This window comes from Cheilinus undulatus, linkage group 7, assembly GCF_018320785.1.
Source record: "Cheilinus undulatus linkage group 7, ASM1832078v1, whole genome shotgun sequence".
NCBI classification, from domain to species: Eukaryota; Metazoa; Chordata; class Actinopteri; order Labriformes; family Labridae; genus Cheilinus; species Cheilinus undulatus.
Window position 1 is genome coordinate 37,941,476 of NC_054871.1, and position 18,216 is coordinate 37,959,691.

Sequence of the window (18,216 nt, forward strand, 5' to 3'; positions counted from 1 at the left end):
GACAATTCAATATCTTTCAGTACTTCAAATTTTTTCAATGAATACAAAAATAAACACATCAGACTGTGCAAAGATACAAACATGTTTTGGCACGAACAAGAAAACAAGCTGGTGCTTGTTTTCATCATGAGTAAATTCACTAATAAGCAAAGATTTGGTGATGAAATTGATGGAAAATAAACAGGTGGTGTAATGCAGTTTGTCACAATCATTCTGTGCACTGTCATGTTGAGTAAATAAACCTAAAACCTTTTGACATTTAACAAATTCTTATAGGTTACCTCAGTATACTTAAAACTCATTCTTAACTGGGTCCCCAAAGTGAGCAATGCTGTAGTTTTCCCTTTTGATTCAAGCTTTAAACAAATTTTCAGGCTCCATGGTAGAGTAACCAAACAAGGACGTCTCTTTCTTCTTGTCCTAATTATAAACTGCTAATGAGACGCAGGCACAAATCAGTGGATCAAAGACTTTTACACTGTAAGAGCTCACACTGCAGAGCCTTAATGAAAATAATAAAACCACAACACTTCACACTTTGGCAAAATAAATAAAAAACCCTCACACAGTGTAAGATCTATATGTCTCCACACCTACAGGAAAAGGTGATGTTCAATTTATAAATCAACAACATCGTCATTTGATGCTCCTTGAAAAAAATGCACCAACATAAGCACATCCTGCAGATTAAAATAGTGTATATGGCGCCCTCTGTCAGTGAGACTGTGAAACTGGAAGACTGAAAGGGAAAGATAAATGACGTGTCTTGACATCTGTCCTAGAAAGCAGTTGCATGCTTCATTTGAAACTACTGAATTGTATCAAGAGGAGCTCTTAAAGAGGAATATGGTTATTTTTTAACAAGACACCATTTAACATATTTTGGCTTCTAAATTACCAAAAGGTCCAAAAATTTGACCCTTGTCAATCCCTTCAGACAGAACCCTCAGGATTGACTGTAATGACTCTTTTTTTTTTTCTGCAACCACACATACACTTAATTGCATGTTTTTTGAACTGGCAGCCAAAGATTTATATTTAAAGTTCAAGCAACATTACAGGAAGACAGTTTGAACTGACCAATAAAAGGTGATTTTAGTTTACAGAACACAAGAGTTGCTGTTTTAGAGTTTCCTTTTCTGGGATTTTTGTGTTGAAATCATTGTAGAACTTCGGTTTCTAAAAGCAGTAATTTAGATACAACACAACATATTAGACAAAATTAACAATGAAGACAGGGATTTACTATAAGTAAAGTCTGGTTGCTTTGGCAAAGTAATGTAGCTACTGTTTTATAATGATCTTGCCTAAAAATTAAGACCGTGTTTTCTCTCTTGGCGCTGGTTTTAATCCCTATTTACAGAATCTCTTTAAGCGTGCAGAATCTGCAAACTGGGTTGTGATCATTACCATGTGAAGTGTTCCTGTTTCTGCGTGCAGTGCAATTGTAGTCGGAGCTGTATTGACAAATAATGTATTGGCAGGCTATTTGTATACAGGTAAAATATTCTATGTTATCAATTACAGACAGATAGAATGTTATCTGTGCAAATGACATACCAGCTCATTCACATATATGTAAACAAAGAGCTGCATTTAAGTGCCAACATTTGAAGCTGAGACACAACTCTGTTTAACACTTTCTCGTGAAAGAAAATCAGTGTTTGGATTAAAGAACATTCAAAAACATCAAATTTAAAAGGTTTTCTCTTTTGCTCAATAGGAGATATCTGACAATACTTGACCTTTACAAATCTGCATCATGATGTTAGTATTTTGGCAGATTATATTCATTGTTACTTTGAGTACATAAATCAAAATTCGTTTTTTCTATGGCTCAAACTGTTAAAGTGAGCGTGAGCAAAGCTGCTGTAGCCTTTAACTTAGATTTCACTGTTAAACTAAGACTCAAGACGCCATAACAAAGCTCCACCACCTTTACATCTCGAGATATTCATATTGATACAGCAACGGTGTGACATTATGTGTCTTACCCGGGGAGATATTACGGAGTTTTTCCCTCAAGTGAAGGGGTTCAAGTATCTTGTTCATGAGTAAGGGTAGCATGGGCGGTGAGAGTGACAGGCAGGCTGGTTCAGCACCAGCAGTACCTACAGGCATTGTGCTGGACCGTTATGGTAAAGAGGGAAATGAACCAGAAGACAAGGGTTTTAGTTTATCAGTTGAGCTATGTTCCAACCCTCACCTATGTTTGTGTGCGTAGATACAAGCTGTCAGAATTTGATTCCTCAGGAGTGTGGATGGGTTGAGCCTTACTGACAGGGTGAACAGCTCAGACATGCTCCAAGAAGAGCCATTACTCCTTCATGTCTAAAGGATCCAGTTGAGGTGGTTCAGGCATCTGATCGGCATGCCTCCAGGTGTCCTCCTTTTGGAGGTCTTCTAGGTATGTCCAACTGGGAAGAGACCACAGGGCAGACCCAGAACTCGTTGGAGAGATTATATATCCCATCTGGCCTGGGAGCACCTCAGAATCCCTAGGAAGAGCTGGGAAACATGCTGGGGAGAGGGATGTCTGAGCTGACTTACGTGGATGGATCAGTCAATTCACTATGTGTTTCTGCAGGACGGCGCGTGAGCATGGCACATTGGGAGCTCCACACAGTCAGACATGCATGCACAGCACTGTGCTACCCTGCTTGCTCTGCTTTTTGCCTCTTTAATGCTTCTGATACGTAGATGGCATAGAGGGAAGGATCATCTTGCCCCCTTTTTGCCTCCATGAGAGTCACAGCAAAGGTGAAATGTCGTAGGGGTCAAGATATGATGTCTTGAATTGGTACTGTGAACTGGGATAATGACTGCTGGAGGGTTCCACAGTTGGATTGATTTAAAGGGGACATATTTTAGCCTTTTAAGACAAGTTTATATTGGTCTCAGAGGTCCACAAAACATGCCTGCTAACCCTAACCCTGAAAAAACACTCCAGTAATGAATTTTCGCATGTCTAAAACCCCCTCTGTTCAGCCATTCTCAGAATGAGCCATTTCTGTGTCTGTGGCTTTTTATGGTAATTAGCTGTCTGACCACACCCCTGACCACACCCCTCTCAGGCAATGGATGCAGCACCTATCCAGCATCTTAGCTGGTAGCTGAGAGGATTAGTAGAGGAGGGCGGAACTTTCCTCCAAGTGGGGGAGGGCCAACCAAACCTGGGGGCAGGTGCTTAGGCCCCTGGTGAGGTCACTAGATGTAAAATCTGAGAACAGCTTGTTTCAGCACACATTTTCTGAAAGGTGGAGAAAGAGAGGGGGAGAGGGAATGGATTTTTCTGGTACTTGAGGGGTTTGTGGACAGGCCAGGGGCACATATTTGTGTTAGAAAAGCCTGAAAAAGTGATTTTTGCATAATATGTCCCCTTTAATAACTATTTAAGTCTCCCTGTATCAACAACTATTACTACTTTGATGTGGAGTTTCTGCTAAAAAAAATAAATATATACATATATGTGTGTGTGTGTGTGGGGGGGGGGGGTTGAATGAAAATGTAATGACAACCCACTGTCTACCTGAGGAAATCTTTAAGCCCTGTCAACTCATAGTGAGGCAGATGGAGGATGGTGGGATCTTTGTGCGTGTGTCCTTGAAGAAGATGAGGAACTCTGGCCAGCAGTACAGCTCTGTGTGCTCGAACAGAGCCCGAGGCTGCAAACAGAGAAACATCGGCCTCCAGTTCCTCCTGCAGCAACCTGGGGAGAGATTTTACAACGCCTGGTCAAAGGAAATTCCTGTAAAAAACAATAACAAATATTACAAAACAAACTATTTCTGGAGCCAGGTTGGCACAACGTTCTTAGCAAATGTACATTTCATAGCCTAGATGGTAAATGGCGAATAAACAAGCCCTCTGAGCGAACATCTATGAACTATGAGAGTCAAAGATGAGTCTGATGTCCTAGTTTTTCCACTTCAGAGTAGCACAAGCACAGTCCTGGGGCAGCCCATTTCTTCTTTAGCACCATTATTTCTCCTACTCACTTCATGTCCAATCTGGCTGACCTAGAAATCAGTCAGCTTGAGGCCAATTGGGCGCGAAGAGTTCAAATCCTGGTACGGTGTCCATTACTGTATCCCTCTGATGAGAAGTGGTTGAATTGATGAACCACTCGTGCGGGAAGGAGACCCGCATCCCTGTCAACTCAAACCCAATGAACTGCTCAAATCCACGTGAGCTTGACTCTTGTGAGCCTCCAGTTATCACGGGTGAACTTTACTGTAACTTTTCTCTGTGCCAAGTTTTATATTTCTGATCCTCTGATCCTATTATCCAAGGAAATACTCCAGCCTTGGCTTTTCTAATACATTATAAGAGAAATATGGATTTTTGCAAATCCTTGGGTTTATTTTGTGACTAAGAGCTGTATTTTATCCGGTTATTGCACAACATTTTCCCCAAATCCTTTTCTTGAGTAATTCAATTTATATGCTTCTTAAAAAGGGCATAAATTTGCTTTGGATGATTTTGGGAATATATCATTTTTTTATACAGTGGAAAGAATATCTTGCAATAAGATATTTATCTAGAGCTGTCAGATGAATATATCTTAAATCAAGTCTAATTTTACTCATTATTCAATAGAAATTAGACAAGCATGCTTGCCTAGTCTTGAGATTTTGCAGTTGTGATTCAAAAATAACTTTGATAATTTTGCCTTTTTATGGACGTTGTTCGTTAAATTGCTCCACATCTACAAGACTTTCTACAATGTCTCTTCCTTAGGGCAACCAAATGCTTATTAAAGGAAACTACAGTCACAGTAAAACACATGACCTGACTTTCAGCAGGCACAAAATCTATGACGGCACTGTATTGCTTAAACCACAGGATTTCACACTGCAGTTAGATCAAGGATGCTCATTACATTTGCTGATGATCAATATTTGAGTGAGCTTTCAGTGTTCTCACTCCTTCATCTTGGCCCGAGTTACAGGGTCACCTTGAACTAGAGGGTTGTATTAGTCTTTAAGATCTTAAAACCAGAATTAAGGTTCACTTGACCTATAGTGTACATGTGCTACTGCTGATTCACTGAACTGATGTCATCTTTGTTTGGCCAGGAGTCTCTTGTAAAAGAGATTTCTACATCTCAATGGGAGTGCTCCTGGCTGAATAAATAAATAGAAAACATAAAAGCAAGCGCTTTGTAGTTTATTGCTAAGTATCACATGTCTTACTTACCTGCTGAGGTCTGCAGACAGTGCAGACGATAAACATCTTTTCAACTGCTCCTTGTATTTTCGCTCTTTGGCCTGGAAGTCCCTTCCCGCCTCTGTGGTGATCATGGTTTATTACGTTCTCTAGGGCAGAGACAAAGCAGAGATCGTTAGTTCTTGATAAGATACGACATGATGACATGCTGTGGAAACATTTACAGGAGAAACAAATAACATAACATTGTAAAGAGCACAATATGTGACTTGACATGTCACCTAACACCACTTACCAAACAGTTAACCAAAGCATGTTGTAGAAGCTATATCGAAGTGATTAAACACAACAATGCATCACATGAACCAGATTTACGCTAGACTATTTCCCAGCCATCAAATAATGCCAACTCTTTATGTATTTGCAGCATAACTATTGAAACTAGGGCTGTAAGAATATACTCAATGTATGATGCATGATCCTGGGTTCACAATACCACTCTATAACCTTTTTTTTTCTATTTTCTCATTTTTATAAACACAAGTTTTAAATTAATTTGTAAAAAAACATGATTCTTTGATTTCAATTTGCTGAAAAGTAAGATGTAAACTATTAATTTCCTTTACTTTCTTTGTGAATTTAAGTAATATCTTTTATGGAAGGTAATAACCCTCACAGACTTTGGTTTGCTGTGGCCCAATTTAAGACCTGAAAATCTTCTGGGGCCCAAAAAAACAAAAACAAAAACAAAAACCTTGTACAACCATACATGAGACTCAAATATTTACCTGTTATTTATAAACAGGGAATTTCAATGCAAATGCTATGGTTTCTAAAACATTAACATTTCTCAGAAAGTCTTTGCGGTGTCACAAAGTACAATTCATCATCCAGTGCCATTTTTTTTTTGTTTTCATCAGGCATCTGCAAAGTCACCTTAATTTTTCTTTTCTAAAATTAATGTACTCAGTGGTCCAACAAACTCTTTTTTCAAGTAGCAGTCATGTCTTTGAAATAGGGCTGAATCATTTGGGAAACACACCTAATTGGATTTTTTTCCCCCAATATTGTGACTGCAATTTAAAGTGTGATTTTTTTTTTAAGTTGTTCATCTCATGCACTTTTAAACAAGCACAAGCAATAAATCATTTTATATTATATCCACCACAATATTAAGATAGATTAAGGCTGAATGATTGTGGAAAAAAATGTAGCCTAATTTTGATTATTTGGACACATACTGCAAATTCAATTTGAGTTGATGTATTGAAGGGAGTGATCATTTTTACATCCCACTTATTTTTGATAAGAAAAGCACATACACAAATAATGACAGGAATTTTTTGCAGTTCTAAAGAAAATTGACATTTTTATGTTTGCATGATGTGTGTACAGATAAATTCTATAAACAGGAAGAGAGCAGCATAAGAGATATTTAACAGTGTCACTAGTTAATCCAACACCATTCAAACCATGACATCAATTGTATAGCTCGTAAAATATAGCCTAAACAATAAAAAACTGATATGAGTTTGAGTTAAAACTTCTGGCTGTGTTTGTTCTTTTTAGAGACTTAATCACATGTAATCACGATTTTATGATTATTTAAAATGTGATTTAATTTTTTGTTTTAATTTCTAAAATTCTTAGTTATTGTAATTGACCTCTCAAGGCTCACCTACAGTACCTTGGCCTCAGCCAACACATTTTGAAAGCGCGGGTATGGAATATCTAGTTACTGATAAAACAATGCATATTTTATTTTTATAAAAGGGACAGTGATGTTGTCTGATAAAAATGCTTTTTAAATGTCGTTTAAAAGTATTTCTACCTCTGATGGCTAAATGAGAAATATATTTTGGCCGATCAATCTAAATTATTTATATTTGTTTTAAAATTAACAAATTTTCACTTTTATGCTGACGACATTGTAGTATACTGCTCGGCCCCCACTGCGGACCAACTTGCTTTAACAACGTGCAACAAAACTTTTATGACCTGAAGCTCATTTAAAACGCAGACAAAACAAACGTCATGCTCATGTCAAATGCTAAATCAAAACCACTGAGCCTGCCATCGATATCTACTTCCCAAGGTTTGCAGATCAAGCTTATTTTGAGTTACAGGTATCTTGGTATCTTGATTGATTACTCTCTTTCTTTAGCTCCACACATTCAGCAGCTGGTTACCACCACTTTTATGTAAGTCCTGGACTATGGCAACTTTTTGTGCATGCATGCTTCCCCTCAGACCTTACATGCTTAAGACAGCATGTATCAAGGTTCATCACTAACTTTAAGAAAGCCCTCACTCATCCCTCATGGGATGGTCTTTGTCTCTAAGTCATGGACTAAAAAAATGGCATACTTTTATCCACAAAGCTATTCTCTGTCTTCTTCTTTCCTACCTTCTGACCTATATCAGTCCAAAGATGTCTGGAACTTGTGATCTCTAATCACAGGATCTTTTCTTACTGTGTCCTAATGGTCAGAACTGAACTTGGAAAAATGGCATTCAAATTTGCTTCTCCTTTTGCCTAGAATAATTCACAGAAAGACCAAAAATAAGTGAGCTGGTCTCATGAGACACTTAGAGAGGAGGTTGGTTGACTTGGAAGCAGACATGTCTGGCTGCTGATGTTTTAAATGGTGCATTTTGATTGTAGTTGATCTTAACAAATGCTTGCTGTTCCTCTTGTTATACCTTGTCCTTACATGTATTACTTGTTTGTTTTTTTTAATCAACAATTTATTTGTATGGCAGCTAATTGTTGTCTGAGATTTTGTAATTTTAACTGTGCTGCTGCCTGTCTTGGCCAGGACACTTAAAAAAGTGTCTTGAAAAACACATCCTTACTTTGGTTGGACATATCATGTTAAATAAAGATTGATTCAAACTGAATGAATGGTGAAACTCCACCTGCCTCTCCTAACGTGACTTGACACGTTTACCAACAATGAAACCCAAAGAGGCGCTGTTAAACCGACTGAATCGGTTATAATGTAGAGGTTCAGTCTCGCCAACCCAATACAAACCTATTAATAGTTAAATGGCGAAGTTAATTTATTATCGTATACCGAATGACCCCGTTAGCTTCAATAACTGGTTCAATACATGACCTGCTTACCTTAACACAGTCAGGATCCAGAATGACATACCACAGAGAGCATCACCCAGTATAACCAGTTTCTCTCTATCATTTGATAAGTTCATTACAGGACAAACTGCTCTCATTCAAAATAAAAGAAATGCTCGGCCACACTTTCACACACATACCTGCGCTACATCCGTATTTCTGCTGGTCAACGCCGACAGCTGAACAACACCACCCTCATTTTCCTCTCCCCGCTAGCTTGCTAACGCTAGCTTGCACGCGCGACCGTTGGCAATTCGTTTTCCGTTTAAACCTTAAACCCTGTATGCCGGTCGATAAATATAGACCTGTTGACACACGATGCCGTCGATAATTTTCTATAAATACAGGGTTTGGTAATAAGAATAAAATAAGCCGCCTATTATCATGGAGGGGCTGACCCAGTGACCGATGTTGTTGACATCACTGCTCCACGCTGTGTCCACCCACTAGGACACGGTTTTCAAAACAGAGAAGGTGCGGACAAGACGTCACTGCCCGGCAGCTACTGCGGCTGCGCAGAGCAAGATAGAAAGAAGCCCCGAAGGTGTCGCCTCCTTACATGAGGGTTTCAGGAAGTCAGCTTAGACGTAGACGTCTTAACAAACATTAAAAACAAACGCATTTGGTTTGGTGATAATGTAGTGTGAAACAAGCGTCCTCTGGTGATGGTTAAGATTCACGCTGTTTGATTAAGTAGCTAGACTATATATTTTTTAATTTGAATATATGTTTACACATCGTCTGATCTTCATCTTCTGTGCAAATAATTATTTGTTTACAGTGTACAATATGACACACAATGTTATTTTTTTTATTTCTATTTGAATGATAGCGATAAATCATTTAAGCAAATAGTACTAAGAATAAACAATCAAACATATCAGATACTGATATAAAATTCACTGTTCAAAAATCATAAAAATACCGAACTGAAAAATATTTAAGCTGTTTCCTTTAGATTCTTGATACCCTTAACTGCAAATAAGAGCTTGTCCCTTACAGGCATCGATGTCATTGTCCTCTCCTGCTATTTTTGTCCCATACGATGATGTCAGGGTAAACTGTAAATGTTTGATTCAGCATTATAGAGCCAGAGACACAAAAAATGTCTGAAATGGTTGGACAGTGAGATTTACTGCATGGTAATTTAATACAACTTAAACCTAAAAGGTATACCATTGAGCTTTAACTTGAATATAGGGGTTTAATAAAGGATTCTAATTGATTTATAGCTGAATACAAATTGAAACAGAAAATAAATAGACATTACAAGGGACCACATTGAATTCAACAAATTATAGGTGCATAAATAATCACTTTCATTTATATCAGGGATAATTATTAAAATATGAAAAAGGTACCTTTGCAAAGTCAAAAGATTGGTCATCAGACAGAATGTGAGACATATCCCATGCAACGAATATGTGAGACAGTCTATCTGGCATGTCAGGTTAATAAAAGGTCCTTGCTTAAAAATATTAACACGAAAACCATGGGCCTTCACCCAAGCCTTGCTCATAAATCTGATCCAAATCCACTCTGAAATAAAACAAGCTTTTCTTTCGCTCATGCTTCATCCTCCGAGGGAGTTAGAAATTCCCCTAAAAGGTTCCTTCTTGTTTGAAACAGACATGACCATGTGCTACCCAAATGTTCTCTTCTTTAAATAGCTTGATAGTGCATGTGTGAGGGTGCGTTTTTATGTAATTCAACATGAACATTTTAGCTGAAATATGACCCCAGGGGTGAGGTATAAATAGAAACAAAAAAAAAACCTTTCCAAATGTTTGTAGACTCAAAATAGTCAAAATCAACTTCCGTGTCACTGCACCGTGTGCTATATTTAGCAGTACAATCATGACTATTTCTAGTGTTGTCTGATCTCTGTGTAAAAGCTTGCAGTTACTTATCACAGGCAAACACATGGGTGCATGAGGCACAATTTCAAACACACCACTGTTATTATTATCCTAAAAACATGCCAGGGCTTTTAAAAGAGCAGTGCAGTCCAACAGTTTGACACTTAGTTTATTTATAAAATCAAATGGTGTAGACCTGGCTCAGTGGATTCCAAAATGCAGTGTGTAGGAATAGATACAAAATAGTACAATAGTCAACCATCACTGACATTTCTATACATGAAGGTCAAGATAACAACATTCTCTACAATTCAGCAGGTATATCTCTGAGGAGAAAATACAAAAAGAAACCTCCTTTAGACAACACTACCTGATAAAGGGATCTGGAGCGTTCGGCTCCCAAAGGACTGTGCCCAAAGAAGAAAGGAGCGACCCGATGAGACATACACGTACAGCAGACGACACCATATCCCAGTCTCTCAGGACATCTTTACACCGCGACAACTTGAAAGTTAAAAGGCACCACACAATACAAGTCACAAGGAGATTTTGCCACACATTTGTAATGCTGTAACTGACAAACTTTAAGGCGGATGTCATGTGCAAAAACATCTTGAATATGTGCCACACATACTGCCCAGTGTCCTCTCCAGTGAAGTGTGCTTTGTTTCTTTCCTGTACTGCTGTCGTCTTTAGAAATATCTGAAATGATAAGATTAAAATAATGATTGCATTATCACTATGTTGCTTGGTATCACAGGCATATTCCAGGCTTCCAAGTGTGGCAAGTGAGAGGGGAGATAAAGGGGGGTGGAGGGGGCTGGAGGAGGCCTCTCTGTGGATTTAGTTCCTGTAGCTTTTGCGTCCCTCTCCCTCCTTCAGGAAGGTCCATATGAGGGTATTTACAATATCAGGCTGGTCTTGCTGCAGCCAGTGACTGGCTCCAGAGATGATGTTGAGGCGGAAATGATTCCGGATGTAGAGGCGGCATGCCTCCGCCATTTCCTGCTCCAAGAAGGCATCTCGCTCCCCCCACAGCAGCAGCACTGGAGACCTGACGTGGTTCTGGCTAAGAGGGAGGGAGCTATGGAGAGGAAGAAGAAAAACCAAGGTCAGTTCTATTACAATAGATTTCTCCAGGAAAATTTTCCCCAAATAAAACTTTTACAATAATCACAACAGTGACTTTTAAGTTGAAAAGTAAATTTGTGGGGGCTGAATTCAGTTTAGGGCTGCACTGTGGTACAGTGGTTAACCCTGCCACCTCACAGTAAGAAGGTTCCTGCTTCGAATCCCTATTAGACAAAACGTTTCCGTGTTGAGTTTACATGTTCTCCCTGATAGGGATGCACAATATTATCAGCATGGTATTGGTACTATTTTTTAAAACAAGAACGACATAAAAATGATAATTCCCTTAATTAAAACAATTTACATTACATCTGCAATATGACTCAAAATAATCGTAGTTTGATATTTTTTCCAAACTGTTCACTCTAGTTTTCATGATGATTGCTAGAATGCTTAAATTAATTAAAATTTTTAATTTAATTTTATTTAACCAGGAAAACCTCATTGAGATCAAAAATCCTCATTTACAAGAGTGTCCTGGACAAGAAGGGCAGCAGCACAATGAACAGAGTAACAGACATGAAATATAACAGTTAAAAACACAGGTCAAACAAATTGCAAATCACAGAACACAAAATCATTGGTCAAAGCATCTACAACTTGAGGCATCATCCTCCAATGCCTTCAATTTACTTTTAAAAAGATTTAAAGAGCCCAGCTACCCTAGACATGGAGTCTCCTGCAGTAGATTCCAGGCTGCAGGAGCAGTGTACCTGAAACTCCTTTATTAAAATAAAATAATAATGTGTTTGTTGAAAAAAAAAAAGACAAGGAACTTAAGAAATAACTGTATGCCAAATCGCAAATGCAATATTGGAATAAAAGATCACAATTAGATTACTAAAGTACTGATTAGCTACTCAGTACTTAAATAAAACTTTAAATCAAATACTTTTTACTTTTACTTGAGTGGATTTATTGAACAGTACTTTTACTTCAGTGTGTATAATTCCCCAAGTTTCCACAAGCCCCCTATAGCAACACCCAGGTGGCATCAGACGCATCAGAAATGATTTACCTGGCTTCCCTTTAAACATCATAATTAAAAGTTGTATTTTGTCTTCTCCTCTTAAAAACTAGCCTGACAATGCTCATATTTTCCTCTCTTACAAATCTGCATCATGGTGATATTATTTTTGCAAAAATAACCCCTTAATTGGGATTTAATCCCAATGAAATTAGTGCCTTTTTCAGGCTCAAATCACATCCTTAGTGAAGGTACTGCATTACTTATATTCTTCTGTTGAAACAAAAGTCAGCAGAAGAACCTCCAGGTGTACTGTGGACCAATAATAAACAGCATTTATGCTGCAGACTTAAACACCACATAAAAAAAGGAAGTCTTGACTGGAAGTTCATTGCTAACTGCTGGTTTCACCAGAACTAGAGAAATTTTGTTCCTAGAGGCATACATCATCAATCAGACAATGATAGATGATGATTAGTTATCATTGCAGAGATTGTCCTGTATCAAATGAGGCTTTCAAAACCATCAGTATAAAACAAGAAAATAAACTTCTGCTGAACTCTATAGACTCTACAGCATTGGTCCCTAAGCTGAGTGTGTATCAGTATCAGTGAAAACCCCAAGGTACTTATAATGGCAGACCTGTGTAATGCCCCATTCTCCTGGATCAAACACCATCTACTTGGCCTTTTTTACCATATGATTCAAGACTGTGACAGTCACACTTGTGCATGACTCTCTCTACCTCAGACTGATACTCAGGAGGTCTGCTGGTCTGCTTTTCTTAGCTTGTAGAACCTCGGTGCATTCAAAGGAAGAAAAAAAAAATGCCTGTGGTGATGTTCCTTCTCAACCATCTCAGCACCACATCGTCTCTGAGTAGTTTAACAACATCGAGCCGAAACTTCATGCCAAATTGATCAGATTTGCTTGAAGTGCAGGTGCATCAAATGCAATGTCAACCACTGGGTTGACAATGCACATTGGCCACTGGGGAAGACTTGCTCTCTTGAAGGCTCAGGATATCTGTATTATCTGAGAATTGAATGATGTAGCTCTGATAGGTTGTAGTACATTTGTTAGTGAAGGAAGTGAAGAGGAAAGGAGGGCTGATGCATCCCTGAAAGACACTGAAACTGGTCGATAAAGCATTATTCCCTCTGACAAGCTGGGTTTGATTAGTTAAAAAAGAGAAATGCCATCTTAAAATCTCATGCAGCATGTGAAATACTATCTTCTGAACTCCCACTTTAAGTTTGTATCATCTATTTGAGTTCGCTTCATGTTTCCCCCACAAAAAATGTGCTGGAAAATGTTCCAGTCCTTCTGGCCAGGCTGATTAAAACGGATGGATGCGTGTTTCAGTGTATTTATGTATTCGTGTCCCTCGTGCCTAGGTACAGTATGCGCTTGTGGAGAGGCTAATTGAGCATGGGTCAGTGATATCTGTTTTACGTAAGCATATAAAAGCTATTCTGAGATAACTCTCTGCTTGAGAAGGGAGCAGATGGCGTGCTCAGCCATGCATTCACAGCTCTCATGTTAAAAATGCATGCACTGATACTTTCTTTGATCTGATCCGTGGCGATCACTCCTGGCCAGCTAGTCACGTCTTACGTGGGAGCCTAACGGTGAGTACGAATATAAATATTTCACCTCACACTGGCCTGAGTAGAAGGTCAGGTTTATTTTCAGTTCAGAGCTCTGACAGCAGATGGCGCTACTAAATTTGCATTAAACAACAACGCCATGTACCTTGTGTAAATTCAATTAACATTTCTGAAAAGTGTAATAACTGCTCTTAAAGTCCCTGTTTCATCAGACTGTGCAATAACTAAAGATGACCAGACACAGACTCAATAAAAAGCATCTCAGAAGAGCTCACTGAAATGGTCTCCTATGGCAACAGCATGCCTGCTTCAGAGGCTATATTAAAATACATGTCTGCTGATGCACCTTTTCTTCCAGTTACAAGAGTAAAAATCTAGTTATACATAAAGCAGCTGTAATTATGACTGAGTTACAGTATGTACACTTACTGATCACTTTATAAGGTACACCTGTTAAACCACTTATTAATGCAAATGTCTATCAAGGCAATCACATGGTAGCAACCAGTGCATTTAGGCATGTACACGTGATGAGCTAAAGTTAAAACAGAGAATCAGAATGGACAAGAAAGAGGCTTTAAGTGTTTTTTGTGTGCCATGATTGTTGGTGGTCTGGCAGGCTTTTATGCTGTTTAGATCAAATCTGACCCCAACAGATTTAAGACGCATCACACCTGGCAACGCTTTCCCAATCTTCTATCGTTCAATTTTTGTGAGCCTGTATGAATCATAGCATCAGTTTTCTTTTCTAAACCAACAGGAGTGGCACCCAGTGTGGTCATCTGCTGCTGTTGCCCATCTGCTTTCAGGTTTGATGTGTTCTGCATTGTAATGAGTGGATATTTGAGTCATTGTTGCATATCTTCTCAAATCAGTTTGGTCATCATCCTCTGACCTTTGCCTTCAACACTTGGCCCAGAGAACTGCCCCTCACTAAATATATATATTTTTTGTACCATTCTTTGTAAACCCTGGACATGGGTGAGCATGAAAATTCCAGTAGATCTGCAGGTTTAGAAATACTCGCTCCGCCTGCCAGCACCAACATCCATGGTGTTTTCAGTGTCACTTAAATCATGCTACTTTCCCATTCTGATGCTCTGATGCTCATGCCCACATACCCAAATACATTGGGACTCATTCACTAATATCTTTGGTAATGCTTTATTTGAAGAGGTATGGGTAAGACTGACATGACTGTCATAATTTTGACATGACACCTGTCATTCACATGAAGGAGACTTGAACGTTTATGAATGTTGTCATTAAGAGTCATTCCATCAGTTATGTCACCTTTAATGCAAAGTTGACATTGGTTGATCCTTTCTGCTTTGTACAATAAGGTAAGGCTGCCACCAGCTGTCTTAGTCTGGCATTACGAATGGGAACAACAGGGAGAGTGGGGTAAGATTCTGTTAGACTTATATTGTTCTCCAGTAAAGGAAAAAAGCTGCAGGGTAACCAGACAGAGTGCATGGTACACTGAAAACTTCCATTCTTGATTTGGGATTTCCAGTGGTGTGTGTAGAGGTGGGTATGCTCTTAATTTATTACATCAAAGGGGACATAATTGACCAAATGGGAAATGACACTTAATGACAACCTTCATAAACGTTCAGAAAGCCTCCTTCATGTGAATGACAGTGTCATGTCAGTCTTATGCATACACAATCAAATACAGTGTTACCTTACTTCTTAAGATTTTTAATAATTTAAAAATTAATTTAAAAATTTAAAAATTAATAATTTTACTCCTTCAGAAATCACACAAATGAGCGTAAGAGTAGATTTTGATCTTATCCAAGAACAAATCACAGATAAGAAACTTTAAGTGGATGTTAAATCCTTCTCAAAAACTGCAGAAGTGGGTTTTAAGAACACATTTATTTTTGTGAACGAGGCCCACTGGTTGCTGCCATGTAACTGCCTGATTACATTTTGTATTTTGAAGCAGTTTAACAGGTATACCTAATTAAATGGTCAGTTGAGTGTGCAATAGAATGACACCAACAGATTTCAGTTTTTATACCAAAGGATTTTTGGTACTACTTCTACATCCATCATTTTATTTTACAAAGCTGTATGAACTTACATAACACCATCAAAGTTAAACCACTTTAATCACAATGTGCCAGACACACGCTTCGAATGCAGTTGTGTAAAAGGAACACTCTTCCATTGCTTATAGGATTGCAGATTAGTTAAAAGTTTTTGGGAGGAGGTTTTTGCTATCATTATCAAAATAACAAATCTAAAGATCCCTTGTTTGCCAAAGTTGTGCATTCTGGGAATTTACCCAACAGGCTTTGCTCCTAATGAGGCCCAGCATGCATTAATAGATTTATGTCTCCTACAAGCTAAAAGGGTGATTGCTATGGAATGGAAAAATGTTAGTAAACCAAGCATAGATCAATACATTAAGGGCGACTGTTGCTATGGAGAAACTAACATATATTAAAAAAGGGAAGCTAGAAATTTTTGAAAAAATATGGGGGAGATTAATGGAGTTTCTTAAATGTAAAAGTGGTAGTACTCAGCAATTGCTGTTGGAGGCAATGGCTCATGGAAACCTATGTAAAACTTTAATGGTAAAACAGAATCCCACGCATTTATCAAATTATGCTATCTGTATCGTCTTAGCCTTTGCTGAATGTATGTCTGTTACTACACTTATGTTCTTACGTTCGTATGTATACGCCTTTGTATGTTATGGAGATGTATGTATAGATACACATTATATGTGAATATATGTACGTCTTTGCTTAAGTCTTTACTAATTTATATTATTTTTATTTTCTTCATTCTGCATCTTGAAGAAAATAATGCATTTGTCAGACTGTTCATTATTTCATTAGTGCCTTGTTTGTCACAATGAAATAACCCAATTAAAAAATAAATAAATACAAAATAAAAAATACAGTGCTGTATGAATACTTTTTAATTAAGCTCTGGAACACACACCATACAGACAAAAGTATTTGGTCACACCTGTTAATTATTAACTTCAGGTGTTTTAATCAGACTTGTAGTCACAGGTGTATAAAATCAAGGAACTGGCCCTGCAGTCTAGATTTGTAAACATCTGTGATACAAAATGGGACGTTCTACATTGTATGCTATGCTTCCAGCTGTGTGGCAACAGTCTGGGGAAGGCCCTTCTCTATTCCAACATGACTATGCCCCAGTGCACAGAGCAAAGACTATAAAGACATGGTGTGATGATTTTGGTGTGGAAGAACTTGACTGGCCCACACAGAGCCCTGACCTCAACCACATCAAGCACCTTTGGGATGAACTAGAATGGAGACTGTGAACCAGGCCTTCTCGTTCAACGTCAGTGCCTGACCTCATGAATGCAGTACAAAATGAATGGGCACAAATTCCCACAGAAACACTTCAAAATCTTGTGGGAAACCTTCCAAGAAGAGTGAAAGGTTGTTACAGCTGCAAAAGGGGCCAAACTCCATATTAAAGGTTATGTATTTGGATACAGTCCCTGTTGGTGGGAAGGTCAGGCGGCTGAATACTTTTGTCCATATGGCTTATCTATGATGTTTAAAATTTCCCTAAAAGCACTGATTCGATTCCTCTATTTTGGATTTTTTCCTCACCTGAAGACATTCCTGTAGTAGTTGAGGGCTCCGGTCAGAGCCCCTGGCTGTGAGAGTGCATACAGATAGGCCTCTAAGTCCTCCGCAGTGAGCCATCGGCCTTTCCTCCCGATCCCTGTGTTTCGGCTGGTGAACAAGGCCTTCAGAGCCTGCCACAGAGACAGCAGCAAACACTCAGGGTGAGTTTGTGTTACTGCTGCAACTTTAACACATTTACACAAGGGCGTCAATGTCAGTGAAATATGACTCAGAAAATGTTTTCAGTGGTGAAAAATCAGCTCTGATGACCTTCAGTCAGAACTCTGGCACCCTGACTACTGCTGGCTTGACAACATTACATGCTGTGCTTTAACTTTAAAACGCCAACACAGGGCTAGAGGAACATTATCGAACCCTGCGTTGGCAAATATGAAAATATGCACATAAACATAAGATGACCTAAATGAAGTTGTTCCTTTAAGTAATTTAAAAAAAAAATTACATTTTTTTAATGTCTCAAAAAAATCACTGAGGTTGTCCTCATTTAAGATGATGCTGAGATTTATAAATGCACTATTGCTACAAAGCAAGAAAGGCTGATACTCAGTAACAGAAATTATTCTGTGCTGAAGAGGTTTGAGATCATCGTCTTAAATTGTCCTAGAGAAACAAGAGTCAATCTTGAGACTGTGTTGGAAATAATTTCACATTTTTTGGAGCATAAAAGCTAAAAACATATTTTTCAAGTTGAGAG

General features: G+C 38.4%; 2 protein-coding genes across 3 annotated transcripts in view; both read right to left on the minus strand.

The window, feature by feature from the left end:
* btbd8 (BTB domain containing 8) overlaps window positions 1-8,736 on the minus strand; it is a 40,690-nt gene extending 31,954 nt beyond the window's left edge. For both annotated transcript variants that reach the window (XM_041790730.1, XM_041790731.1), the window contains exons 1-3: window positions 8,446-8,736; window positions 5,200-5,318; window positions 3,530-3,709 (exon numbers count right to left, since the gene is read on the minus strand). In XM_041790730.1, coding sequence (XP_041646664.1) covers window positions 3,530-3,709; window positions 5,200-5,303 — 284 coding nt within the window. In that variant the 5' untranslated portion in view covers window positions 5,304-5,318; window positions 8,446-8,736. The remainder of the gene's footprint in view (window positions 1-3,529; window positions 3,710-5,199; window positions 5,319-8,445) is intronic.
* A 1,592-nt stretch (window positions 8,737-10,328) lies between these two features.
* ephx4 (epoxide hydrolase 4) overlaps window positions 10,329-18,216 on the minus strand; it is a 28,063-nt gene continuing 20,175 nt past the window's right edge. The window contains exons 6-7 of the mRNA XM_041791713.1: window positions 17,484-17,632; window positions 10,329-11,248 (exon numbers count right to left, since the gene is read on the minus strand). Coding sequence (XP_041647647.1) covers window positions 11,008-11,248; window positions 17,484-17,632 — 390 coding nt within the window. The 3' untranslated portion in view covers window positions 10,329-11,007. The remainder of the gene's footprint in view (window positions 11,249-17,483; window positions 17,633-18,216) is intronic.